Consider the following 27,622-nt stretch of genomic DNA (forward strand, 5'->3'; position numbering starts at 1 on the left):
GTTGCAAGTTTATATAAAACTTAGTGTAAATTGTAAATAGTTCTTTCAGTCCTGTAATGAAAAACACTGATCTGAAAATTAATTTAAGTTTCAAGTTCATATAAAACGTAGTGTAAATTTGAAATGGTTCTCTTACTCTTGAGATCAAAAGAATTGATCTGAAGCTCAATTCTGAGGTGTCCCTAATTTTCTAATAAACAAAATATAGCAGTAGCAACTTTTGTTCAAACTGCATCAATTTCAGGCTTAAAAAACCAACCACCTCTGTTTAAGCCACACCCATTTCTTATCTAAGCCTCGCCATTTTCTTACCTAACCTCCACCCTCTCCAATGGTATGGTAGACAAATTAAATTAATTAGGTCCTTAATATCAGTAAATATCCATCCCTGATAAGAACATTGCCAGAAAAACAGAAGAAAAACAGCCATTTTGAAAAGTGGCTGCCATGGGCGCCATGTTGAAAAGTCTTGATGCCTCCATATCCACATCTTTTGCGAATGCCTTTGGCTATAACTTAACCAGATTTCATGCTTGTATCACAAAATGAACAACTGTGATGGAATTTCTAGTTAAGCTGACCCACTGTTGTGACTCTGCCTTGTTCTTGCCAGAGGCGACCCACCCAAGTGTTAAATTTAACTCTATATGAGTTTAATTAACACTGTCGATTTTGCCGTGTATTTGATTTAATTATAGAGGTGCGACTTTATCTGAACAACCTGGTTGGAGATCTATCGTCTTGTTGGTATTGCCAATAAGGTCAGATCATATTTTACTGTACAACTCCTCAGTAGCTACTCAGTACTTAAAACAAACTCTAAATTACATACCTTTACTTGAATAGATTTGAAGACCTGTACTTTTACTTTTAATTCAAAAAATTACTCTGGCAAGGACAAAGCAGAGAGCCAGCCTCATAGCAAGACATTGCATGCTGATGAAGAATACAGTATGCATTGTTGGTATGCATTCTTTAGGAAATCCTGAAGTCAAACCCTAACTTCGTGGATAACATCACACATGGTGCAAATGCTTCTCACTTCACAGACAACAATTCACCAGAAACATGACAAAAAAAAAAACAACAACAGGGATCACTGTACAACAGGCAACATCTAAACACACATTAAAAATACACCAAAACACTCTGCCCAAGTGCAAGAAAAGGAATATTGCCCACACATCCCCCATGATTTGAAATGGCAGTGGGTGGAGCTTCGATCAACTGCTGAGTTGAACTAACACTGGTGGATCAGTGCTGTCATACAACTCCCCTGAAGACCATTTCACCCAGAATGGAGTTACTCTTTGGGAGTTAAAAACCAACTCTGAAATGTTTAACTCCAAGATATCAACACTCCAGTTTTCGCTGTGTACAACAGCTGTTTTGAGATTTGATGTGGAGTCATTCTCTCACTATGTGCTGTGTAGTCAACAGGGGTGGAAAAAGTATTGTTAGGCCAAATAAAGGTGCAGCTACTATGATGAAATCTTACTTAAGTAGAAGTAAAAGTACTGATTTCAAAATTTATTTAAAAAAAAGTGCAGATACACAAGAAAAACAACTCAAATATAATAATTTCAGAACTTTTCACCCCTGCCAAACTATGGCCCAGGGGCCAAATGTGGACTGTGGTCTATCTTTATCCACTTGCAGCACGTTGTGAAAATAAAATGAAACATGGCCCACAGTGGACAAATATTTTGACAAGAAGAATATTTCAGTCTTTCATGACTGTGTGAAGATAATAGGGTAACTGGAAATAATATTGACAGGAAAGGGCTATCTCCATTCAATTTTGGTAGCCTAAGCAGTCAAAAACTGCAATAATGGAAAGTATGTGTTGAAAAAATATTAATGTTCTTAAACACAGTTAAACTGTCAGATCAACTGTATGCTAAAATCATTCATAAAGCCCCTCATTGTGCCATAGCTGTTAATTAACCACTTCGGAAAACGTTAAAATGCTAAAATTATTATTTTTTAACTCCAGTGACGTAGGTGATGTGACCTTTGACCCAGTGTTTTCTGATTTGATCTTTGGGTGGATGCCATTTGCATGGAGGTGCTGCCCCATACCATCAGAGATGTAGGCTTTTGAACAGTGCACTTATAATAAGCTGGATGGTGCCTCTCCTCTTTGGGTTCCAAAAACAATGTCAAATTTGGATTTCTCTGACCCCAGAACAGTTTTCCATTTTGCCTCAGTCCACTGTAAAGGACATTTGACCCAGAGAATATGGTGGCATTCCTGGATCCTTTTCACATATGGCTTCTTCTTTGCATGATAATGTTTTAACTTGCATTTGTGGAAGACACGGCCAACATGTTGACAGTGTTTTTCTGGAAGTGTTCCTGATCCCATGCAGTGATTTGCAGTACAGAATCGTGCCCGTTTTGAATGCAGTGCCGCCCAAGGGCCTGAGGATCACGAGTGTCAAATATTGACCTTTGGCCTTGCCATTTGCGCTAAGATTTCTCCAGATTCTCTGAATCTTTTGATGATATTATGTACTGAAATGAATATTCAAAGTCTTTGATATTTTACATTGAGGGACATATTTCTGAAGATTTTCCACAGCTTTTTGCAGATTGGTGAACCTCTGCCCATATCTACCTCCGCCAAGGAGGTTATGTGATCGTGTGGGTTTGTTAGTTAGTTTGTTAGTAACATAACTCAAAAAGTTATGGACGGATTTTGATGAAATTTTCAGGAAATGTCAGAAATAGCATAAGGAAGAACTGATTAGATTTTGGGACTGATCTGGATCACTGTCTGGATTCTGGAATTTTTTTAAGGATTCTGCACTATTGGGAGATAGGGCTAATGGTGGAGGTCTGCGCTGTTACCACTTTACACCAGGAGATGGACATGAGCAACTTCAATCTCAGCAGCATTTTGGTTGTGTTTCTATTCAAAGTTTTGGAGTTTATGGACTTTGAAAGACGCACGCCCGGTCAAGGAGACCAGTCGGAGCATAACAGAGTGAAAGACATCGAATTGTAGCGGGAAACTCACAATGCTGGGAGGAATAGAGGAATATTCACCCTCTGCCATGACTTCTAGTCATCTAGTGAGACCATGGGTGAGACAGTCAGTGCATCTGTTGGCACCAGCAGGCAATGCTTCTACCATGACAGTCCACCCGTAGTGAAGACAATGCTTTACCTCACTGCGTGTCCACTCCACTGGGGAGAGAGTAATCAGCGAATGCCGTGGTGGGGGGCACATGGGGACGGATCTAGGAATTTTTTAAAGGATTCTTCACTATAGGGAGGTAGGGCTAATGGCAGAGGTCTGCGCATTCCGAGTGCTTTTCTTGTTACTTCTGAGAGACTGTGGCTCTCTAAAATGCTCCTTTTACACCCACACATGTTACTGACCTGTTGACAGTCTAACTAGTTGCATCTGATATGTTGGTTATGTTCTATTGTGAATAAAATGTGTTTATGAGATTTGCAAGTCATTGCATTGTGTTTATGTTTCACACTGCACCCCAACTTTTTGGGAATTGGGGTTGTATTTAAGTAGCCGATGTTTTAGCTATACAGGCTGTGTTAATGATGACTATCTGTTGTTTTTTTGTTGTTTTCTTTCAGATGTTTTAGCCCCAGCTGTTCTTCACGTGGCTCACAGTCCTGAGACGCCTCTGTTGGTTTCACTGATGCTAGACGTTAAGCCTACTTGTAATGGAGTATTGATTTTTTGTTGTAGTGACAGAAATGACCCTCCACCAATGACTAGATCAAGCAAACATCAAGCAAAACAATATTCACCTTTAAATAATTTTAAGAAAGGAAAGCAGCCTTTAATCTTTATGATTTAGTGATGCTTTTCAGATCAGACAAAGAACACATGGTGTGTTGCAACAACCTGCTGATGTGGCTGCAGCATGAAGTGTACCAAGTATTTTATAACACCGGGTCAGCAGGAAATGGACCCAGTGAATGTGAATTCACACTGATTTCTCCAATTAGTGCAGTCATGAAGGGAGGGTGTAGGAGGAAGAGAGTGGAGCTGAGCTGCAGGAAGGTTTTTTAATCAGTGACACAACATGAACTGACCAGAGGGGGAAGGCAGCAGCACCAGCAGGAGCTGTCACCTGACACTATGAAATCTGTGTATTATTGGAGGGTGTTTAATATCGGACAGATTTCCTTTCAAACACAAAATCACCAGGTTTCAGCTGAAATGAAAAAAAAAGTTTTAATGCATCACAGCTCATACTGGATGTAAAAACCACTGCTGGAACGCGCAGAGACGTCCGTGCTCCTATTGGCTGCGCGCAGCGTCGCTCAGAGGGATGACGACTTTTGCTGCTATAACCAGCTGATGCTGAGGCTACGAACACGGAGCCTCACAAGAAAACTGTTGACGGTACATGGACACCCCGTCATCGGCGTTATGCGGTCTCAGCTCCGACCACGGATTGAGTGAGGAGGAAATCTGATCCGAGTCACGACGCACAGGCCCGGGCTTCCCCCCCTTCGTCCTGCCGCTCCACATGATGTTTCTTCGTCTTCCCACATCATCATCTTCATGTGCATGATGCTCTGCGCTTCACAGATTGAGCTTGAGGCGACACATCACATCTGCAGGTAAAGGAGCTTCATCTGTTTAATGATGTGGCAGCAGTGAATGATTTCCTTCTCTTTTGTATGTACGTGTGTAAATTACGCCTTATTATGATGTTATGGCCAAAACCTATTTGTGGATCTTGTTGTGCAACACTGTCGTGAACATGGTCCGTGAACTACGTTATAATGTATGCACTGGTTGCTGTGTAGGCTGAGAAACGCGTGGACAGCGGTGGAATGGTGTTGCGCTCCGCAACGCAGCGATGAGAGAGACGCAGTTTCGATGCAGAGAGCAGCATTACTATTCCCCTTCTCTCTCTCCCTGCCTCTCTCTCACCTCATAAACACACGCACACACATAGTCTCATGCACGCGGGTGCACACACCTCCCCATTAAATTCACACTCCTAAAGTCACTCATCACGGTGTTTTTTTTTTTTTTTATTTCTTTACATGCAGACACCAACAGGCGTTAGTTGCAGGTTTAATGCTTCAGTCTGCTCTGTCAATATTTTCAGCACTTTCTCGGTGATGTGTCCACCTTGTTTCCATTTACCAGCTGTCTGCCTGATGGCTGCAAGGAGAAGCAGCAGCTTATCAATTAACCCACCCTGTGCTGTACCCATTTTAAAGGAACATTTTTTCCTCAAGCATACAAAATAATGCATCCCAGATAGCTCCAGTTGCAGGCTTAAAGTGTCTTATAGAGAAAAGACACAGCACAGAGGTTATCACTCCCCAGAGAAGCACCATATTCTTAAATGACTAGCCATGGATGGCCTCAGCATCCACCTTATCACTTCCCCTGGAACGACTTCTCTGTGTGGTGTGCACACTGCATAGGAAAACGCCCACACAGGCACATGAGCCAAATCAACATTAAAGTGTTTTTTTATTTTTTTGCACTGCTGAATAAATCAAGTGCTATACAAATGAAGTTGGGCTGATACAGTGGGGTGCTTTGATGGTTTCAGTCCAACTGCATTTTTGCTTTACAAAAGAGGCTTCTAATAATCGTGGTCAGTTTTTGGATGAGTGACAGAAGGAGATCTGAGCTTTTGGATGTGATTGTTCTCAGCCTATTTTGTTTGTTTTTCTACCAGAACCAAAATACTTTATTCTTGAGTGGATGTAATCGTAGAATATGGAAATAAAGGGTTCATTAAAGCCAGTGAAAGAGAGATGCATTAATGTTTAAAACCAACACACACTTGAACCTTTTTCAGCACTTTGAATGTGGTAGATACAGGGAGCTTTGTGTTATTATGACACTGGTGAAGACTGAGAAATTGTTTCAAAACCTGCCAAGTGATTCACTCTGAAGTTAACATGAATAGGTACATTTCACAGCAGTTTGTTGCCATTATTGCAAATGTGCAATTCTATTAACAGTGCAAAGCTTTACTCTAAGCGAAAGGCTTAAATCAAATGACAAGTATGCTACGAGTGTTGTTTTCCCACTTTCACCCTCTTATCAAGTTCGTTAGCATGTTTACATCTGCTAATTAGGCTTGATATGGACTACTACTGAAGCTGACAAGTAACTCAATTGTTTTGCAGGTGCTTTGTCCAAAAGCTGAAGTAGAAAAATTGAGAGGCATCTGCCTGCACACCTCTATGGTGGGGCATTTTGGGCTCATCTGTTGCAGACCCTTCCAATGGGTGACCTCCACCATTGGGCAGGAAGTGACGTACTAACCCTTGTAGTGATGTGTTATTTTTAATTTTATCCCCCTCTCCCTTAGGGTTAGGGTATCCCTAACCTTAGGGTACAGGCCTAACCTAACCTGACACGCCAGATGGGTTTGTTTCACCCAGAACCTCTCATATACAGTGTTTTGGAAAGGGCTGAGCCTTTGAAAAAAAACACGACCTTGTAGCCGCTCCTAGGAGTAAACTCCATGGAGAACTACATAACGCGAACCATGGCAACTGTAGACATGTCAGTACACGACTTTTGTCATTTTTTTAAAAGAAAAAAACTCACTGCTGTTTTTTGTTCTTCTTTTAAAGAAGAAATGTCACCAGGTTCTGATAAAACTGACGTTATAGCACCATCCATGCTAATCTCTTCTGCCATAATTGCACCGGCCTCTTGTTGCTGCTTGCTTGCGTCACCACTCCGCCGTGCCGGAAAGTACTGCCCCTCGTCGCTGATTGGAACTGTTACTTTCTAACCGGGCCCAAATGGTTCAGATGGGAGCTTTGCAAGATGAATTCGCCAGTGAGAAACACAGAAATGGGGGAATCCATCTGCTTTGCGAAGTTAGGCCTAACCCTAATCCTCTTTGGGTTTTCCTTAGTTTGTGGTGAGTTGAATTTCAATTCTTCCCCCTCAGTAAATTTTAGATTTTTATTCATAAAACTTTGCTGTTGTGAAAAATAGCCACTTACCGTAACCTCTGACAGCAGGCAGAAAATATAGATTGTCCAGTACGTCATTCTGGTTCCGGCTTGGGTTATGTACATCCCTTTCTGCCCCACAGCTGGTCGCCCGAATATAGAGATCTTTGTAGAGGTCTGCAGCCAGATCCTCTTCGATAAAAATCCCTTAAATTCTTTAAATTCCCCATGTGGAAAAACACAGAGGTCCATCTGTGCCATGTAAATGGATTTAGTAGTTTTCAGAAACAAACATAGACCTGTTGGTTGCACAAGAGTAAGGGAGAAAAAGTCAAAACAGTATATTACATCATCTCAGAGCCATGGATGTTTATACCAAATATTGCACCGAATTATCAGACTTGCATAGCAGTATTTTAAAGGATGAAATGCTTTAACCAATACAACTCAAAGGTCCCTTTTTCCACCTTAGATTTCTGTACCAAATATTCAGGAATCCATAGAAGTTGGTATAATATTTGACAGAAAACAAAAATGTCACTCTAGTCAGAAGTAGTGATCACACGGTGGTCTAATCCTCTTTAATGACAAAGCTTAAATCATTTTTTAAGATATTTCATCCTGAACTCAAGAGGTGCTGGAGCTACATAGTTATACCTTTGCAAAGCAGGCATGGCTTTTAATAGTCCTGCCAGCCATCATGCTTCAACTCTCGACTGTCACCCTCACAGCTTCCTCCAGGTTTTGTGCGTGGCTGACAGGAATAGATTGGAAAGGATGGGAGTGTGGAAGACATGCTTAAGTCATCCATAATTTAAATATATCCTCAAGGAAGTGCCGCCTCTATACATCTACATGTCCCAGTTAGCCACCATCGGTAGAAGGAGTACCACTGGCATGCAGGGAATGATGGGAAGTTGGACCTTGGAGTGATCCTCGACTGCATGTTCTAACTCCTTGTTTTTCTCTCTTGCAGGTAGGACTTTATTTGGATGGAAGTAGAAGACAAACAACCTCAAGACATGGAATAAAAAACGAGTTCAGAGACAACTGAAAAGACTCGATCTATTAATAAAAGACTGGCATTTAAAGGTTGGAGGGGATCTGCAGAGTGAGGAAGAAAAGCTGAAGTTAAAATGGGGTGTGTTTGCATGTTTGCCACATTTCTCCTGGACGCTTCAGTTCACTCCCTCAGAAGCTGGTCGAAGCTGGAGTCTCCTCACTAAAAGCCCAAGCAGCTCATTTCACCTGCAGGAGGAGCCCTCGCCCTCGGTGATGTGATGAATAAGTTTGAAGTCCTTGGCATTGTGGGAGAAGGTGGGTGGCTTTACACCGCAGGTTTTAATGCGTGTTTGTGGAACGCGTTAATGTAAGACTTTTAACTCTAAACTCCAGTCCTTGTCATCATGAGTTCATATCTATAGTATTCTTAAGTAGATCTAGTTGCTGAAGGGGCAGTTCAGTTTGCAAAGCTGAAACCTGTTTATCACTGTTGCTGTTAAATTGTGTCACCAACATATCTGTTTAGCATTTTTGGCACATTGCAGATGGATTTTAAATAAGATTGTGAGGTTGATAAGTTGAGAATTGTTGTTTTCACAGGGAAGAATGTAGTCCTCCCAGGCTGTCCTTTACAGAAAAACTCCAGCCTTAGTCATTTGTTTACCATATATTCTCCTGTAGTGACCATGCCCTTTATTTACCTCAACTGCAGGAAGAAGCAGGCCTTTTTCTGAAAGTGGTTTGTTATCACCGTGTAGGTCTATTTTTATATTCCCCTGCTATATCTGAGATTTCAAGTAAGAAGCTTTCATATTTCCTGATACACTCCCATGTCGTCTTCGTGGAAACTCGAAACATAATCTTTCTTCCCCAGACGTTGCAGAAATTGTTTGTTTTCTCACAGCACTTATTTTGTCAGTAAAATAAGAGTTTTGTCTACCAAATGTTGCGCTTAGTTACTCCACTTTAGTGGAAATACTTTTTATTTCCATTCCTTATTTATTTGCATTTCCTTATCAACCATTTTCCAAGCATGGTTAAGTGACCATGAACAAAATTCAGATAACATGACTCACCAGATATACTGTTATACATATCCATGGGATGTCTCATCGTCTCTCTCCGGTGGCGCTGGCAGGATGATGATCCAGCGTACGCACAATAACCATTCCAGCACATACATGACACCTATTTCTGCTTTGTTCCCAAGCTACACCCACGTAGCAACAACTGACCCCTGAAACAACAGACAGTTGCTGAATATTAAAAGCTATTCCAGAGGAACGCTTGTACTACAGCATTCCTACCTAAAAGAAGTTACTTTATCGTTTCCCCACTGCATCCAACTCTCAGAGCAGCCCCCTTATCTATTTTAATATCCTTCCACTCAGACGTTTGTCTGTCATGCTCTTTTGATGTTTTTAACCGAGATAATAAGCCGAAGGAGGGCTCAGTACTTGATACAAGAACCTTAAGCCCAGTGATTCTAAAGAAAATCTCAAAACCTGGCAGGTGTCACTATTAGTGGTTGGGTCTGTAGGTAATTTGGCCATTTTTAAGTTCATCATTCACAACGTTGGGCATCCAAGCCTCATATTCCTCCTTTATGAAGCACAGAGTAGAGTAAAGCTTCTCATTAGAAAAAACTCAGAAATTTCACATTTTTCCCCAAAAACAGTTCAGTGACTGAAATATTTTGTAAAGATAACCTCTGACCTGTTACCACTACAGGTTACATGTTGCCAATCATAAACCTTCAAATGTCATGATGTTTGGGAGTGGACACAGCCAAAGACTGCAACACAGAAACAGAAAAATGAGAGCAATTGAAAGAATTCAACCATTCAGCATGTGATGTGTTGTTGTCATGGTTTTATTTAAATTTGAATTTAAAAACTATACTGGTAGTAAATTGCTTACAGGATTACAGCTGACAGTGCCACTGCTAACATCTATCTGGGCGACTGCCCATAGTCTGTGTTTACAGAGGGCAGACTGTTTGAAAGACAATCTCAGAGGCTGATTGGACAAACGTTATTGCTGAAACATATGGATATATGACTTAGTAGGCATGCACAGCTACTGAGTGAACTTGACAAAGTAACCGCTAATGTTGCGAACTATTCGAGGATTCAGTCGGTGAAACAAACTCAAGCCAGGAAAAGAACGTTAGCATCTTTTCTGCCTAGAAAAGCTGTCAGTGCTATTCTTTGCTCTTCTTTTAGTAAGTGTTGTCCAGTTTTGATAAAAACTACCACTGTAGCAACATCTGAGCTAATTGCTCCACTGGCAGCCATCGTTTACCGGGTTACAGTACAACTAAACCACGCCTGCAGCCACCACCTGATTCACTTAAAAAGACGTTGATTGTCCCGGTAATTTTTCAGACCAGGCACAATCACTTCAGATTGGAGCTTTGCAGAAGAGATCTGCCTAATGACAGGCATGGAATCTGGCCAATCCATCGGCTTTGCAAGGTTGAAATCCAACAATTCCTGGAGTAAGTTTTCTTATCACATCCTTTGGCAGCTCAAAGGGCATGACCTGGCTTCAGTCTGATAGGCCTTTCGTCTTTAGTGTTTGGTTTAAACTTAAACTAAATCAGGCTTACAAAACCAAGTATAGCATAAGCGACTAAAATAAGTAAGTGGCATCATACAGATTAGAAGAGAACCTCAGAGCAGCGTGTCATTCTGAATTACTCATTATATTTGTAAAGCTGAGATTTTCAGTGTGGTTCATTTCCCACCTGAGCAGGTAATTCTACCTCCCTGAAAATGCTCCCCCCAGCTGTTATTCCAGTGTATGAGACTGGTTGCAAACCAGCTTTTAGTTCAAACATTTACTGTAAAAAAGAGCTACAGTATGTTTCTGTTTGCCTGATGATTACTTGTAGAGGCTGGTTGATTTTTGACTCATTAGTTCAGGAATAAAAGTGGAGGCGGCTTTAGGATGGGTTGTTGTCAAGATAGCGGTATTTAAACTTCAATATGGGGTCAGTTAACAAAACAGATATTGATCATTTCTTGTTTTGAACTGTAAAAAACTGCAGTAAAACTCCAGCACACTGCTTACATGGCCCCAATATGTTTGAGACATATCTGTACTTAAATGTTGCAGATGGTGTTGTTGCTCTCCGACACGACTGCCAAAATTTAAAAAAACTTGTAGTTGCCATACCATCAGCCATGACATTTACATTGATTGTATCGTTTTTAAAAGTGGCATTGAAAATGGTTAAAAATTCTTACATCTGTAGTAGAGCTGGCCGATATGGCCTAAAATTGATATCCCAATACATTTTTGCTATATCCCGATACACGATATAACGCGATATTTTGAAATGTCCTCTAAGCAGCTGTATAATGTTAATTCTGCCCCAAATGACACTAGTTTGCTAATTAGAATACACTTCTATTGGATTTTTAATAAAATTGTTGCAGAATTGCAGAAAAGGTAAAAATCAATATAAAGTCAAATTTAGCAGTTTTATTTTGAAAAGGACTTCAATCAATCTTTTACTAATAAATCAAAAATACATAAATCATGAAATGCTCGGTCTTTTACAGTGTATGGAAAGTCCTGAAATGTTTTTTGTGTTATGTTAACTATTGCTGATTATAAAATGATTATTTTCCCCATTAAGGGTGAAGCAAACCTACACAAAACTCACCAATCCTGCATGCAGCCGAAGGCCAAAACCCTGCAGTCTCATCAGTCTGTTATATGTGCTGATGTACACTGGAGCAGTTTCTGACAAGTTCATAACATGGGAGCGTCTTTAGACCTTATTCAAGAAGCTTTCCTGTGTGATTATGGAGAAAAACAACTTGTTTGGAGGCGGGAATATTTTAACTCCGCGTCGTCAGTGTTTTTAACTGAGGCTGAGATAAGGCTCCGTAGTTGTGGAGAAGTGGATCACATTTGCCTGCTGTTTGGCCGTCTTCTCTCTGACGTGTACGACTTCTCAGCAAAATGTTTGCGCCCAGGCAAATCATGTATTCTGGGTGGAGTGTCTTTATGAGATTTTTAAAATCCTGGCTTTTCAACAACACTGGGTTCATGCCTTTAGCGACGTGTTGTGTTACTGCCACCCTTATCTTGGTGTCATCTTGCGGCATATTTTAACCAATACTGCATGAGTTCATCCTCTTTCTTTTCAAAGTTGAACGACTGCTGGATGACAGACCCAGTGCTGTTTCTCGTTATCTGTCTCTGAACGCAGCAAACTCCACTAACTCACTACACTGCTATGTTTACCTTCTCCTTGCTTCCCTCTCCGCTGATACAAAAACGCGCATGTGCAGAGGAGTTTTCTGGATGGGCGGAGGAGTGACCTCTCTGCTGTGAGAGATGCTTTCAGGGATAATGGGAGAAGCAAAACTCCAGCGAAAAATGCACGCTGATGGCTCAAAACTTCCCCATAATTTATACCCGATGTTTGCGACATAGTCATTTTATACATCGTGGCAAAAGCCGCAATACATTGAGTATACTCCATATATCTCCCAGCCCTAATCTGTAGCTCTGAAAATACTGGAAGTGAGGGGTTAAGTTGGAGGGATTTGTTAAAAAAATGATGTGGTTTTCAGCACAGTCTCACGGCTTGTCAGTGTTGTTTATTTTAATCGGGACTACAGCCTTTCACTAACACTCAAATGCTGTTGCCTTACCAACATTTACCCATTGCAGAGCCAGTTTAGAAAACATTTATGCCTCAGAAGACTTGTTTGACGGTTTTGAAGAGTCTGGTTGTATCAGAAAAGCACTCACTCCGGCTGTTTTGGTTGGCATGGATAAATTACAGAAATAACACCTTGGTTTAGGAGATTTGTTGGATTAGTCAGCAAATATGAAATATGGAAATAGGCATACACAGAGATATGTAAAACATACATACGTACATTTCATTTGATTTGAAATATTTGATAGTTTTAACTTGGCTCATTTATGAGTCATAAACTCTATATGTATATTAAGTACATGTTAATCCAAAATAGATTAGGAATATAGAACAAGTGAAGTATTTCCTGACCAGAAGGTTTTCATCTTTCCCTGAAACTCTCAACAGCAGTTTTAGTTTCACTGATAAACAAAACATTGGTCAGTACTTGCACTAGTGACAGTGATGGCTGGTATAGAAAATTAGTTAAATGAGGATAAGCTTCAAATGACTCCAAACTAAAGTCCTTCACAGATCAAACCATGCAGCATTTATTTTTTTCACTTGGCTGCATCATTTGGGGCTGATCTCTGTGCACTGGACTGACATGCAACCATGGCTTTATTCTAATGTGAGGGGACAGAGTGTATCATACTGTGCATCGATGATTCTCACTCACATGAGAGCTTCTCTGCTCTCAGTGTTAGAGAGTTAGACACAAAAAGAAGAGCAATTTAACAATGGAGGATTTTCAGTTCAAATCAAACAACTTTATCATTTGAGCATAGTGACACAGAAAACAACCGCATGTAAGCAGAAAAAAATTCCAAAACAAGACCTAAAACAAATTCTGATATAAATTAGCAGACAAATGACTAAATAGACTAAGAACAACAAGGCTCAATCTAATAAAAGGCTTTTAAGGATCTGTGAGGGTAAAAAGATAAAATACATCAAAAATCCAAAGATATAAAGCAGTGATTTTAACTAGTCTAGGATCCACCTACTCAATGAAAAATTACAAGTCAAATTTCAGAACAATGTTAACCTCTCAAATTTAATTAACAAAATCAGTTTGTAGTGTTTTAGTACTCAAGAGTGTGCTTGGTCTTGCGACCAGTCTCAAGACCACACTCCAAGACCGTCCTCTTGACTCAAGAGCATTTTTACTCGGTCTTGTCTCCGTCTCAGACTGGCTCGGGATTTTTCCATCAAGACCAGTGGAGACCAGCCCTGGTATGCTATTCTTCGACTTCATTAATGTGATAATAAAGAGCAGCACTTACTAAAAGAACAACTAGCTACACCTGCAAAAACTCTGACGTCAGTCCATCTTATTTCTAGTCAGAAATACCTCTGAACACTTACTGTAGGCCTCATTCACCAAACAAATCTGGATAAACATCTCATTTTCAGGTATTTAAAATAAGTCCAGACTGGTCAGTGGCTTTTAAAAACACACAAGCATTTATTTTTTACAAGAAGTTAGTCGAACAAATTTGTTAAGATTTGAGATTTTTGCATGCTGTGCTTTGAAAGAGTTGCAGACACCTTGTTTTTATCTATCAGATTTATTCAAAGAAAAGAAAAACTAAAGAGAGAATGCTCTTCAACTGTTCAACCTTGTCATGGTTTTTTAAGATTGAATTTTATGGTCTTGTCTCGGTCTCAGTCTCGGTCTCAGTCTTGTCTCGGTTTCTGTTTAAAAGCAGATAATGGCGAAAATACTGAAGTAATGAAGAGGTAACACTTTGACAACAAAGTAAGGACAATAACCCTAAAAATATTTTCCTTAAACAAACAACAGTCTGACTTATTTGCCAAGAATATGATCTAGAGTGGAAGAAATGACTCCCTTAATATAGATGAACCAAGAACATGATGTGCTCAGCAGAGACAGAAAGCTACAGGGACTGTTTGCGTGTATGTGTATTTGTGGTGTTTGTTGTCAAAGGTTTAGACATGCTGTATGTGTGTGCTGAGTGTGTGGGGGAGTACGTAAGCCTCTGCCTCACCTATTAGCTGTTCTTCTGCTTGTTCTCACCTACTGCTCTTGTTTTCCATGAATATGTTTGTTGGAGGTTTGGGAGGTCAAAACATAATTAAGATGACGAAACTTAACACACGTCTCAGCCTCGCTGTTATTGATCTTTGTGTTTCTCTCTCTCTTTCACTGTGCAGGAGCATATGGCGTGGTGCTCAAGTGCAGGCATAAGGTAAGACGACACCTCTCATTTCTAAAGGTCTAATTCTCATTTATATGAAACTACTGAGTCACACTGTTGTGATGTGAAGTCTGTGCCAGGTCTTACCAAATTGATTATGCAGTATCTTTAGTCATTTTATGTTATTATCACAAGATATTAGTTATGGCATTTGAGCTCTGAAAAATATGGTGCACATTATTTATGAATGAAAAGAGAAAAACAAATCAGGGGTGGGTTGATGGGCCAAACAAACACAAAACTTTCATCCAGGAGGTCATTGTTTGTTTCATAAGGACTGTGTATGAGTGGTTGAGTCGTTCATCCCTCAACCAGAAGGTTCCGAGGGGTTTGATTCCCACTTCTCTGCAGCCACACGTTTAAGTGTCCTTGAGTAATCCCCACACTACTTCAATAATGAATGTATGCAATGGTTTGAAGTGACTTTTTGACCAAGAAAATGAGTTTGAGTAGTTAGAAAATCTGAAAAGTGCGTTTACCCTTACTCTGACCTCTAACCCTGCTCTAGGGTAGAGAGTTTGGGGTAAGGGAGAGTGCCAAGCTTTTACCCTACCCTAAGCCCTAGCCTTAACTCTGGAAAGTACTTGAAAAATATTCAGGAAGAACTTACTCAGGTTTAGCTGGCCAAAATAAAAAATAACCTGATCATCTTATTACTAAGAAATGACTTTGAAAATATCACCTAATTAACAAAGAATTGCCAGAATATCACAAGGGTTAGGGTTGGGGTAGTGTACCACCATAATTGCCACAATAATAAGGGGATTTTCTTGATAGTTAATACGTTATGAAAAGGTAAATACTTCATTATTCATTGCTATAACTTGATGAAATGCCAACTTGATGCTAGGTAATTACTACCTTATTCTTGAGATATGTAACATTACAAAATATATGTAACTCACAAGACAAATTTATTAAATAGACTTAATTTAGCCTGAACTTTAACCCTGTATTAAATCAAAGGTCGTTTATGCCCAGCATTAATATCTATTTTTGGCATTCAGATTGACTGCACTTAGTACATGCATTCATACTGTGCATTAACATTTCGTCATTTCGCAACTTTCTTGCCTGCTTCTTATGCAAAGAATAGCCCATACATCATTTCTGCAGCTCTGAGTCTTATTTATTCATGTCCATGTTGTTTGTGGCTAGATATACCTACATAGGGGTTTCCACAGACATATATAGTAGTCAGCTGGTGGACAAAGGTAGCCAGCTGAGGGGATCCAAATGCATGCCTCCCCTATTCTATTAGACAAAGAGCCTTCCCTTAAGGGGCAGGAAGGTCTAGCAGAACCAGGCTTGTGTTAACAACCCTCTCCCAAAGCCACACTGGGCTTGGAAAGGGCTTGTAGGCAGGGTAGAGGGTGAGAGAAATGCAGGAAGAGGAGAGGGACAAGAGAGACAACAAAACAACAAATGAAAGTCAAATTTATGGCAGTCATGGCCACAGATGTATCTCCCATTTTGTAGTAGTTATGATTATAACATCAACTAATCATAGAAAAATCAGCTACTTTAAGCATGATTTGATGTTTAACGTTTCACGTGGTCATTTTAAAATGTGTGGTTTAATGCAAGAGGCAATCTTATGGGAGAATTTAATTTAAGGCTTTATACATTTAAATTAAAATACTTTCAGAGTCTTAAGCCTTAGTCACAACCTTTATACAGCAACCATACATGAAATATATGAGATATCCCACAACAAGGACATCTTTTTTGTGTTTATGTTGCAAAAATATATTTTAAATTGAAATGACTTCATTTTAAGTTAATAGAATGTTGAAATTGATCTAAAATGTACAGGAAAAGCGAGTCAGAGCCACAACAGTTTTATTCAGTCAACAACAGGTAAAAGAAGCCAGCTGTAATGAAGTGAGTAGTTGGCCGTTTTGCGGACAGGTGGCTCTTGTGAAAAGCCCTGCCTGTGTGCTAGGATTAAGAAGGAATTTTGAGACATTTACTTGTGCTTAAGTAAGTTATTGGAACATGTCCCACTACTTTATGCTTATGAAAGCTTGTTTAATAAAGTGAGAGAAATAGGTAATGAAAACATTCATTAGTCGCCCTAAATGAAAAAGAAGTGTGATTACACATTCTCCTACAAAGGTTAACTTATAATATCTTATAAACTACGACAGAAACCCACTAACCCAGAAACACAAAATTCTGTCTGCAGAGATGTTATATTTTCTTTACTGTTAGTGGCATATTTTAAAAATAATTGACCTTTTGCAGACATGTGACTAACATGATGTCACTCAGTACAATCAAAGGTGAAAGTACTCGTGTTTGGCTGCTATGCATTTTATTTAACAATACATAATATGAGGCTTTTTATGCCTCCATTCAGAGTAGATGGCAGTGGATAGTGTAAGAAACAGGGATGAGAGAGTGGGGAAGAGACATTGGAAAGGAGCTGCAGGCCAGACTTGATCCCCCCCCCATGTACATGGGACGCAACCTGACCACAAGGCCATCTGTGCCCCCCTACTATGTATTTTAGTTGATAATTACATTTGGGGTGTACTAGTGTATCTGAGCCATAAAAAGAAATTGAAATAGAATTAACCTACTTAACACAAATGTCAGTGATTCTGTCAAAGGAAGTGAGTCACCTCGAGGGCGCTCACAAACAGAGAAAGTTGTGGAGGACAGACAGAGAGAGGCATTTTGTTATATAATGGCCCTGCTATCTAAGCAAACAAAAGCCCTAATGCTATTTGGCCATAGTTCACTGTAAGGTCAGGGGGCAGGCTAGTTGCTGGAGTGCTTCTCTATTTTTTACTTCAACCAGATGCAGCAGGAACAAACACCTTACCTGCTGAAGGTGTGTTTCAATCCATATTTCACTTGTCTTTAGTCCTGGGTGATTAAAACTACATGCAGAAACAGTTCAATCCCTCCTGTCTGTTAGCATCGCGATGCTAAAATTTAGTAAATCATCTGATGATAGACACAGTGTATGATTTCTCCATTAAGGTTGAAGTAATTTTTAAATTTGAGAGGATCGTATTTCTCATGAGCGGTGTGGCTTTGGCTTTTTTAACTAACATGCATCACAGCATACTAGAGCAGATTTAGCTGCCTCATTTTTCATGATTTTGAAGCTTAATTTTATAAACTTAGAGATTTTTTTATGACTGAAATATGGCCTGGTGGTTCACAACAGTGAACAGCAAACCTAAAATACAGATTTGTTTTTATCACTTTACAGGGACTTTAATGGTTGCTTGTTAAACCACACCAACATTTGCTAGTGTTAGCATTAACCCACTCCGTTTTGCTGCAAGTAGGTCGACAATATAGAAAATTCTATTTTGCTTATCATAAAATGATTAGCAGGTATCCATTTCTGTCATTTAAAGCCGTCTCAGATCCTTGTTTACAAATAGTGCACTACATGGCGTTCCTTGGGGAATTCATGGACAGGAGTCAGCGCTGGCCTCCTGGAGTTACATTTCCCTTTTGCAATCCCAGGCTTGTGCAGGAAAGACGTTGTAACGCTAGATGCACAAGGTCTAAAGTAAATGTTAGTGTCAATGACCATTTTAACACAAGCTGGGAAACCCTGTCTGTCTGTAGTCCTTGACATCTTGAACTGCTTGTTGTGTGCAAACCCATAGGCTTGAATCATGTGCTCTCACACAAGGTTTATTTGTGCCACATTGTATGCATTAATCAGGATGTTTCTGAGAGAGGCTGATGTATAATGTGGTTTCCGGCAGTGGCTCTTGGAAAGAAGTATTTAAATTTATGCCATTAATGTGCTTGGTATGCATGAGAGGGAGGCCTGCTGGTGTGACTCATCCAGCAGTTTCTACCATACGTGACTGCATGGTTCCAAGCTCATGTTTGGCTGACGGATCTCCCTCTACTCGCTGTTTCTCTGCAGTGTGTTCATCAAGCAAAGAGCAGTGTTTTCATCCTGTGGAGCTGCTTTGTGAGTTTAAAAACAAAAACAAAAACAAAAAAGGAAGAAAAAGCTCTGGATCAGACTATTCACTTCTTTCAGTTCAAATTAGAAAAATAACTTTAGACTTTGAGGCTGTAATTTGTGCTATTTATTGACTTTAATGAAAAGAGCTGATGATTCAGGGATTGTTATTTATGTAAATAAATCTTGTCAGAGTTGCACGAAGTACACTCAGTAAGTTATATTGATAAAATGTTCAGTATGCTTTAGTTAGCCTACATTTGCCATCATTTGTTGTACCAGACAAATCAAACTGGGGCGGACCCATTTTCTTTTTCAACCAGTACTATATTTTATAGTATACCCTGGACTGGGCACCAGTCAAATGCAGGGCTGGTATATAGAACAGCCTGGCACACACACACACACGTCAACTCAGAGTCACCAGTTCACCTGACGTATATGTCCTTGGTCTGTGGGAGAAAGCCAGAGTACCTGGAGAGAGCCCACACACGGGGAGAACATGCAAACTTCACCCTGACCAGGATTTGAACTAGAACCTTCTTGCTGTGTAGCAACAGCAACAACCCCTTATTAACAGTGTCTCCCTTATCTGTTTATGTGGTACTCAGACCATATAACCAAACCATTAATAGTGGTGTATTCTTGTTTTATGTTTTGCTTTTATACTGTGAAACACTTTGGTCGACTGTGGTTGTTTTAAATGTGCTATATAAATAAAGTTGAATTGATTTGAATGGAATTGAAAGAAGAAGCCCAGCCAAATGAAACTTTATTAATGGTATTTTGTGGTGACTCCATTGTGTAACTTTACTATCAAGCTACTATTAGCGTAAGATAACCACATTATATCAAGTCAATAGAGCCTACCTTGATCAGCAGGCTTCACTCTGAGCCTTTTACGCTTTTAAGACACATTTATATTAGTCTCAGAGGTCCCCAAAACATGCCTGTGACGTTTGTTGCTAAAAAAACACTAGTATTGGATTTTTGCAGGTCTAAAAACCCCTCTGTTTCAGCCCTTCTCAGAAGGAGCTGTGTCTGTGTCTGTGGCTTTAAATGACCACACCCCTCTTAGTAAATGGATGTGGCTCTCCTGATGTTACAGACACTTGTATCCAAAGTTAAGGACTTGACTGGGATTCGAACCATCAATTTCCTAGAAAAAAGTCAGCAGGGTAACCCACTGAGCTATCCAGCATCTCAGCTGGCAGCTGAGAGGAAGATCAGGAGAGGAGGGTGGACTTTTCTCCAAACAGGAAGGGCCAACCAAACCTGGGGGCGGTGCTTACTCCCCACATGAGGTCACGAGGGGAAAATCTGAGAACGGCCAGGGGAACATACTTTTGTTAGAAAAGCCTGAAAAGGTGATTTTGCATAACATATCCCCGTTAAGATTGGTCTTCTCTGGATATTATACATCTTAGGTAATTAATCATCTTAAGTGTTTTACTGGCTGCAGCAGAGCAGACCTCTCAGACTAGAGTGGGACCGGTAGATTAAACTGACACAGCTCTTCAGTGTTTCCTGTTTTCTATCCTTTATTCATGTTTCTGCAGAGCATGAAGATGGCTCTGCACATTTTCCAACCTGGCTTTTTACATAATCTTGTGATGGTAATATTTAAGGAGAGCAGAAAAGATGAATTAAAATGTGTAAAAGTAAAGCTATTTGACTGGATGGAATGATTCTTAGATAGATAGATAGATAGATAGATAGATAGATAGATAGATAGATAGATAGATAGATACTTTATTGACTCCGAAGGAAATTCAATTTTCACTTGTTCCAACAATAAGATCTAAAGACAGAGAAAACAACGAAAATAGTTCTTTGCTATAGTAGTAATAGTTCAGAATGTGCAGAAAGTAGGCAGAAAAATATAAAAGACAAAAATATATATACATATGTACAAGGACAGTGTGTATCCTGTGAATAAATAAAATAAAATAAATTAATAAAATAACATCAGAAGCAGGATACCTTGATGTGAACGTGTGAGTTACAGAATCAGTGTTGAATTAATATATTAACATATGGACGCAGTATAGATAGAGTATTGCAATAAATAAATAAATTACAAGCAGTGTAAGGTATATAGAAAATATTATGAGTAGCTGAGAGCAGCATGGGCAGAAATAAATACAGAAACTAAATAAATAAAAGAATTAATTGAATTTAAATGAGTACTGATGAAAATAATTTAGTGCAAAAAGAGAAAGACTCTTGTGTAAGTTGAGTTTCTGGTGCAAGGTGCGTAAGTTATTGGGATGGGATCGCAGCTTAAACAGTCCGTGTAGAAATAAAGTGGGGGCTAAAATCCATCAGCTTTGTTTTGGATGGAACAGCAAAACTGATCAAACAGCAATGGGGCTTAAAGGCAGATTAATTGAGCTATTTTTAGCAGCTGTATTCAATACATCATTAGTGGAGAGTAGTTTAATCTGAATAAATGAAATTAACACTTCCTTTTTAATTTATTGAAGGATTTGGTAGAACAGAGGTTACATATGAAATTGATTAATAGCCACTGTCATTTAGACCCACATTAAATATATTAAAAAATAATCTTTTTTAATCATTTTCATGATTATGATTTTTAAACCAACGTTGATTTGTTGTTTGTTTACTGCACTACCTGCTACCAACAGTGATAGTGAGCTACTAAACTCAAATGCTCCCAGCATATGAATAAAGCTAGTGATATGACAATAAGTGTTAAAAAATAATGAATATTTTTGTCTAAACAGACACAGACAATAGGCGTCTAAAACAGGAAGCCACAGGCCGGCTTTGATGAAGTGTTTTTGTCGTGTGAGTCAAACTACTCACCACACCACTCACTGCTACTTGTTAGGCTCTTAGCAATAATAAAAGGTGACTCTCTGTTTCACATTTTCACTGTCACTGCTGAGTCCCTTCACTTATTTATGTATGAATATTTTACCAAAACATCATCAACCAACCAGAAAGACGAGGAGAAATTACAGTAAAAGCAAGGCACAAGTTTGAAAAAGCAGAAAAGAGTCACTGACAAAATTTAAGATCACAGATATGAAGTAAAGACAGAAACTAGAAAATGTAGACAGACCTTGGGATAGAAAACCTCAAAAGGTTTCTGCAGACATGAAGCAGTACTGCCCCATTTAGTGTGTCTTATTCTACAAAAGCATATTGCGCTTGCACAATTAAAAAACATGGCAGAGTTCATTGTTTCCTTAAAATGACTGTTGCTTTGATAGATTATCTAAAAAACATGACAAACATCAAAAAACAAGGTTGTAGTTGATGCCATTATGGGAATGGCCTTAGATAAAGGACAAAAATGTTGAACTGGCCTTGGACTAATACACAAATCTGATAACATCTTCTTAGATCCTCAGAAAATAACACTTTAAACAGCACCCTGCATAGGAACAATATATATATATATATATATATATATATATTTACAGCCATTTTATTTCAGTAACTGGAAACACTCGGTAAAAGGAGAAGCCACCAGGGCTATCTTCAGGCACACTCGCTCAAGTCAAGGATTAAGTTAAAAAGCCTTTAATATTTCAGGGCATATCTAATAAAAGACAATAAAATCACAGAGAATGCCGGACTGTTTCCACCTACACAGGGTCTTCATCAGGGCGTGGACCAAACTGTAAACAGTGGAAACACTTTAAACACTGCTGCAGTAGTGGGAAAGCAGCAAAAAAGAAATGGTGCCTCAAAAATCAAACAATTCATTCAAAAAAGCCTCATCTGAGTGCCAGTCTCATAATGGAATAGCTGCTTGTGGAACAGGCATCACTTTATTGCAGCTATATGGATGTAGTCAATGTCTAATGTCATGGATTTGCCTGTTTTCTCCAAATCAATCATGACTCAAACTATCAACTTAAATGAACCTGTTTATGGTGTCAGTGCAACTCTGTAAAGAACTTTTGTACATTTAATCAATCTCCTTTGGCGTATCAGAGTTAAACCATACATCTAAACTAAATTGTCTAACACATTATGTCTCACGTACAGTTATTCTGCTCTTGCAACAACAAAGCAGAGAGTCAGTCTCATAGCAAGGCAATGCGTACTGATGAGGACTTGTCACTATGCATCCCTGAGGGCAGTGGCTCTTAAATGATGTGCCTTGAGGCAAATCCAGGTGTGCCTTGGGAGTTGCTTCAAACATGTATTATTATTACAGCTATTCAAGAAATACAGATGATGTAATATGAGTGACAGCGGCTATTTCACAGAGATATGAATATGGTGTGCCTTGAGATTTTGGCTTGATGAGGTATACCTTGAGCAACAAGTGTTTGAAAACCACTGCCTAAGGAACACCTAAAGTCACAGGTTGGAACTCTAACTCAATGGATAGCTTTACTCATAGTAAATATGTTTCACATCAAAAAAAACAATTCAACAATTCAATAGAAACATGAGCAACAGAGCCCTAGCAGTCAGTGCCTGTTTTGGGTTGTAAATCATGTGTTGTCAACAAGAGGGGGGAAAAGTATTAGAGTTAGTAGTCATGTAAAGTGCAGTCACTTAAGTTAAACTTACTTAAGCAGAAGTACTCAGTTCGTCCCATACTGCTGTGCTTTAAACTTCCTCTGTGTGGTTGCATCTTTCCCCCTCACCTTCATGTTCTTCCTACCATGTCTTTTTATTCATAGTGCCATAATGTGAGCGTTAGCATATTTTGAAGTTTCTCTCGATGCATATAATTCATAGGCTGTTTAAATTCTTCATGAAGCTAAGCGCTGGATGAAGTTCTTGGTCAGGGCACAAATACGGCATATGAAACATGCATAAATCATATGTATAGGAAAAAGGACCATCACGCAAACAGCGAGAACTCAGTACTCCATAACGAATCAACATATTCAGAAACACAAACTCGTCCTACTTTCACTGAAGTTAAGTACAGTTCCTCCTCATCTGACACACAATGTGGCTTTGATTTTCTTTCTACACGACTACATTTTCTCAAAAACACTAAGTTCTGGAATCAAAGTGGTAACAAAAAGCGTGAGGATTTGTCTTTTTTCATGTAAATCCTCTCTGAGGAACAACATTGGGATGGCAGCAGCATTAAACATTTAATAATACGTTTCCATCTTCTCAGTGACTCTGCTGTGACTGTCACGTCTCCACTGCAGTCCTACTCTCTCACTACATTTGGCTGTTTTTCACATTCATGACAAAAAGATTTATGGAAATCTCAACCAAAAATACAGAAACGGTCAAACAAGGACACGTTTTATCCACAGCTCAGTCTGCAGATTGTTCTCATGAATGTTACACTTTCTGACAAATTCATTTAATAGAGTACATTTGATGAATAGGTGATTGTAGGCTTTATGTTTTTGTAATGACAATTGAAACGAATGAAATGAATGCAGTGCAGAAGTTTGCAGCATGTCAAAATTTCAAGCATGGAAACTGGGCTACTTAATCATAAAAAACATGAACATCTTTTGTGTTTATACCAGTGAAGTTGTACTGAAACATGGTTGTAGCACAAGTAAAGAGAAGCTGTTAACACTTGATTTTCTTTCAGTGAGTCTCTGTTTTGTACTAATTTAGATCTCACCTTTGAAAGTGTGCTTATACATAGTGTCCTTACGGTTACACTTTGTTTCTAAGATGTGAAACGTTACCTGTTTCCAAGTGCAGGGGAGTCATGTTCGCATGCAGAGCCAGAGACTGAGACCATGGCAATAAAAGCTTTTAAGCTTTGCTGCAAGAGAGCAGTTATTTTTACTTTTCTCAGCTGGAAGCAGGGCAGAAGAGAAAAGGGTGGCAGAGAGAAAGAGAGAGAGAGAGAGACAGAGAAGTAACGTGTTAAAGTGTGTGTGCAGGAGATGAGGAGATGCAGAGGGAGGTATGGAGTATGGAGACCATGCTAGCGGTAAATGGGTCACCCTGTTACGAGTCGACAGCAGACCGGTGCACGGTGGAGGGAAACGAGAGACAGAGTACTGGGCTCAAACCCAACCAGGTGACCCAGAAGAGACTCTTCCTGTACTAAGAGGAAATGCAGTGCATTTTAAATGCGGATCTCTGTATAAATTATGAACTCTGTACAGTACAGCACTTGTTTGATGAAAAATGTAATTAGCTGAGCGAGCGTGTGCCTGGGTTTGTGCAGTGTTCTGCCACTTTATGGAAGTGTTGTATTAGCGTATGTGGGTGTGTGTACGGAGGCTTATGTGTTATCTCGAATTTGTGTTTTTGGAGAGACAATAGCTCAACCTACACGCTAGCCAGCGTTTCCTGGTTTCTATACAGGCTCGATGCCGTATTATAATCCTGTTGTGACATTTTAATGAGAAAACAGTCTGCAGAAAATGAACCAGGGGTGCACCGATACTTGAGTAATGGCCTTCCAGTCTTTTAGATATTTGTAAAAGAAATCCTTCATTGTTTTTTTTTAGTCATGGGTAAAACAATGCAAGCTAGTCTGAGACACTATCTGTGTTTGATTAATTGTTTATGATGATCACAAATAACATTATTTATTGGACTTTTGAATGCACTTTTATGTGCTAGATAGTTATCCAAAACCAGTTACTTTTAATTATTACAAAAACACCTGTTTTTATCAGTATTGCATCCTCTTTTATTTGGCTTTGTTAAGCTTTCCAACTGAAATCTGATCTGTTATCTTGACTTTATCTTTGACAAGCACATATTCTTTGTTATGTTAAAGCATGGAAAGCCAAGAGGGTTATGCCATTGCCTGGTTACAGTTTGGATACTTAGACCTTCAGTTATAATTAGAGATGCATGGTATTGGATTTTTGCTGATATTTAGTATATTTACAGATTATCTGATACTGATATCTTTGAAATATTAATGTAGTTCCAACCCAAATGTTGGAGGATGAACAAATGAACAGATTTTAGTCCTTAAAGCACACTTTAAAGTGTAAGGAACGATAAAGGTGGATCTTTATAGCAAAATATAGGTTGTAAGTATTGGTAGATGAGAGTCAGCTCCTTCAAGTCCGAGGCCATGGTTCTCTGCTGGAAAGCACTGGATTGCTCCCTCTGGGTCCCTCCGGCCCTCACCTGTGGTCAGGAACTCTGGGTAATGACCAGAAGAACGAGGTCATGGATACAGGCGGCTAAAATTAGTTTTCTCCAGGGGGTGATTTTCTCAGCCTTAGAGCTAGGATGAGGAGTTCAGACATCTGGAGGGAACTAGGTGTAAAGCCACAGCTCCTTCACATTGAAAGGGGCCAGTTACGGTTCGGGCATCTGATCCGGTGAAAGTCATCTCTATGAGGACCTTGTTTGAAAATTCCAATTTGGCGCTAATGAGGCATCTCAGAAACACCCTTCACAAAAACACCAAAAGATCAAACTTTTCACCAGGTTTGGGTGTGCCAAATTTCAGGAGATTGTGGGCATCAAGTCTCGTATTAAGCATTTAATTGGAGAGTGGGATTGACAACATCAGAGCTGAAAACTGAGGGGTAGACAGGGCGTTAGTAAAATACAAGACCATTCAATGAAACCAATCCAGTGTAATTGCATATAAAAGAATGGGTTCAAAGAAAATGGTAGAAAAGAATGAATGTTCTTAAGGGACAATGAATGGTTAGTTCCAGTGGCTGTTGTTAAATTATCACATTAAAGGAAAAGTTCTTTAATTTCCCATGTAGTATGATAAAATTACTTTTATACAACAGACATGTTTTATATTACATGATAGCAGGACAAACTTCTATGACTTACATGGCAGCCTGTAAAATGTGTTTTCTATGTCACACACTGATGTTACACTAAAACATTTATGACTGATAGCCCAGTGAAACAAAAGAGAGACATTCAAGCTTCACTCCTGGAATTTAACAATCAGAACCTGCTTGTGTCTTCAGCAGAAAATTAGCAAGCTTGAAGCTATTTTTAGGTGTGCTGACATAACAGAGGCACCAAAGGTAAACCAGTGGAGGACAGAGACACAACACATGAGTAGGGTATCAGCAGCATGTCGCAGGATGCTGTCACAGAGCTGGAAATGTTGCATGTGCCGTGTTGGTGTTGTTATCTGTGTGCCTTATCTCGCCTGGTAAACACAGAAAATCTCCCAGTTTGCTGTTCGGATCGACTTCCCTTCACTGGAAAATGTAACTTTACTCTTAGGATTAAGGGTTGAGAGAGCTGCAGATCCCTTCTGTTTGATTTCATTCTTCTCTTGAGTGAACATCTCCAAACAGACAGCTTTGTATTAAAAAGCAGATGAACAATCGTCTTGTGTGAGAAAGAGCACTGCTAGCCCTCACCGCATGGCTCCCCGCGACGCTGACAATGACATTGTTGCCTGACCCTCGGTAAACAAAAGGACCTTCAGAGGAAGATGAGTGCAGCAGAGGATGAGGGAGACCAGCCCGTATGTCGTAATTCCCTCTGGTCTTCCTTCATCACCCATTTTGACTGAATTATGATAAAGAGGCAAAGTGGAAGATAACAGTAACGACTACAGTGCAGCGGCACTCCCTAAGCTAAACCCTTACACATATCACGAGTATAAGTATAATTTTAGAGATACAAAACAACGTACAGAACATTTAATAGAAAAAGAAACAAGATCCTCAAAAAACAGCTCATCCTCAGTGTCCAACATAAAGACTGAACAACTGCTTCCCATTTAGCCGAGCATTTTGGAACACAATGTCCTGACTGCTAATATATTCAGTTTCTCTAGTAACATGTTACTGATCAGGTTTCTCATTCATCCCCTGTGAAATTTAACATCTTAGAAGGTTTACTTAAATATTTGAGTGTGGAAAATAAGATTATTAAGTCTGTTTCAAAGAGTCAAGCTGCTGTTATGGAAAATTGTGTACAGTAGAG

At 39.4% G+C, this 27,622-nt stretch overlaps 1 protein-coding gene across 2 annotated transcripts in view; it reads left to right on the plus strand.

The window, feature by feature from the left end:
- Nucleotides 1-4,339: 4,339 nt before the first annotated feature.
- cdkl5 (cyclin-dependent kinase-like 5) overlaps nt 4,340-27,622 on the plus strand; it is a 54,715-nt gene continuing 31,432 nt past the window's right edge. For both annotated transcript variants that reach the window (XM_041788431.1, XM_041788439.1), the window contains exons 1-3: nt 4,340-4,602; nt 7,901-8,241; nt 14,771-14,805. In XM_041788431.1, coding sequence (XP_041644365.1) covers nt 8,205-8,241; nt 14,771-14,805 — 72 coding nt within the window. In that variant the 5' untranslated portion in view covers nt 4,340-4,602; nt 7,901-8,204. The remainder of the gene's footprint in view (nt 4,603-7,900; nt 8,242-14,770; nt 14,806-27,622) is intronic.

The sequence above is a fragment of the Cheilinus undulatus genome, linkage group 1 (genome assembly GCF_018320785.1).
Source record: "Cheilinus undulatus linkage group 1, ASM1832078v1, whole genome shotgun sequence".
NCBI lineage: Eukaryota > Metazoa > Chordata > Actinopteri > Labriformes > Labridae > Cheilinus > Cheilinus undulatus.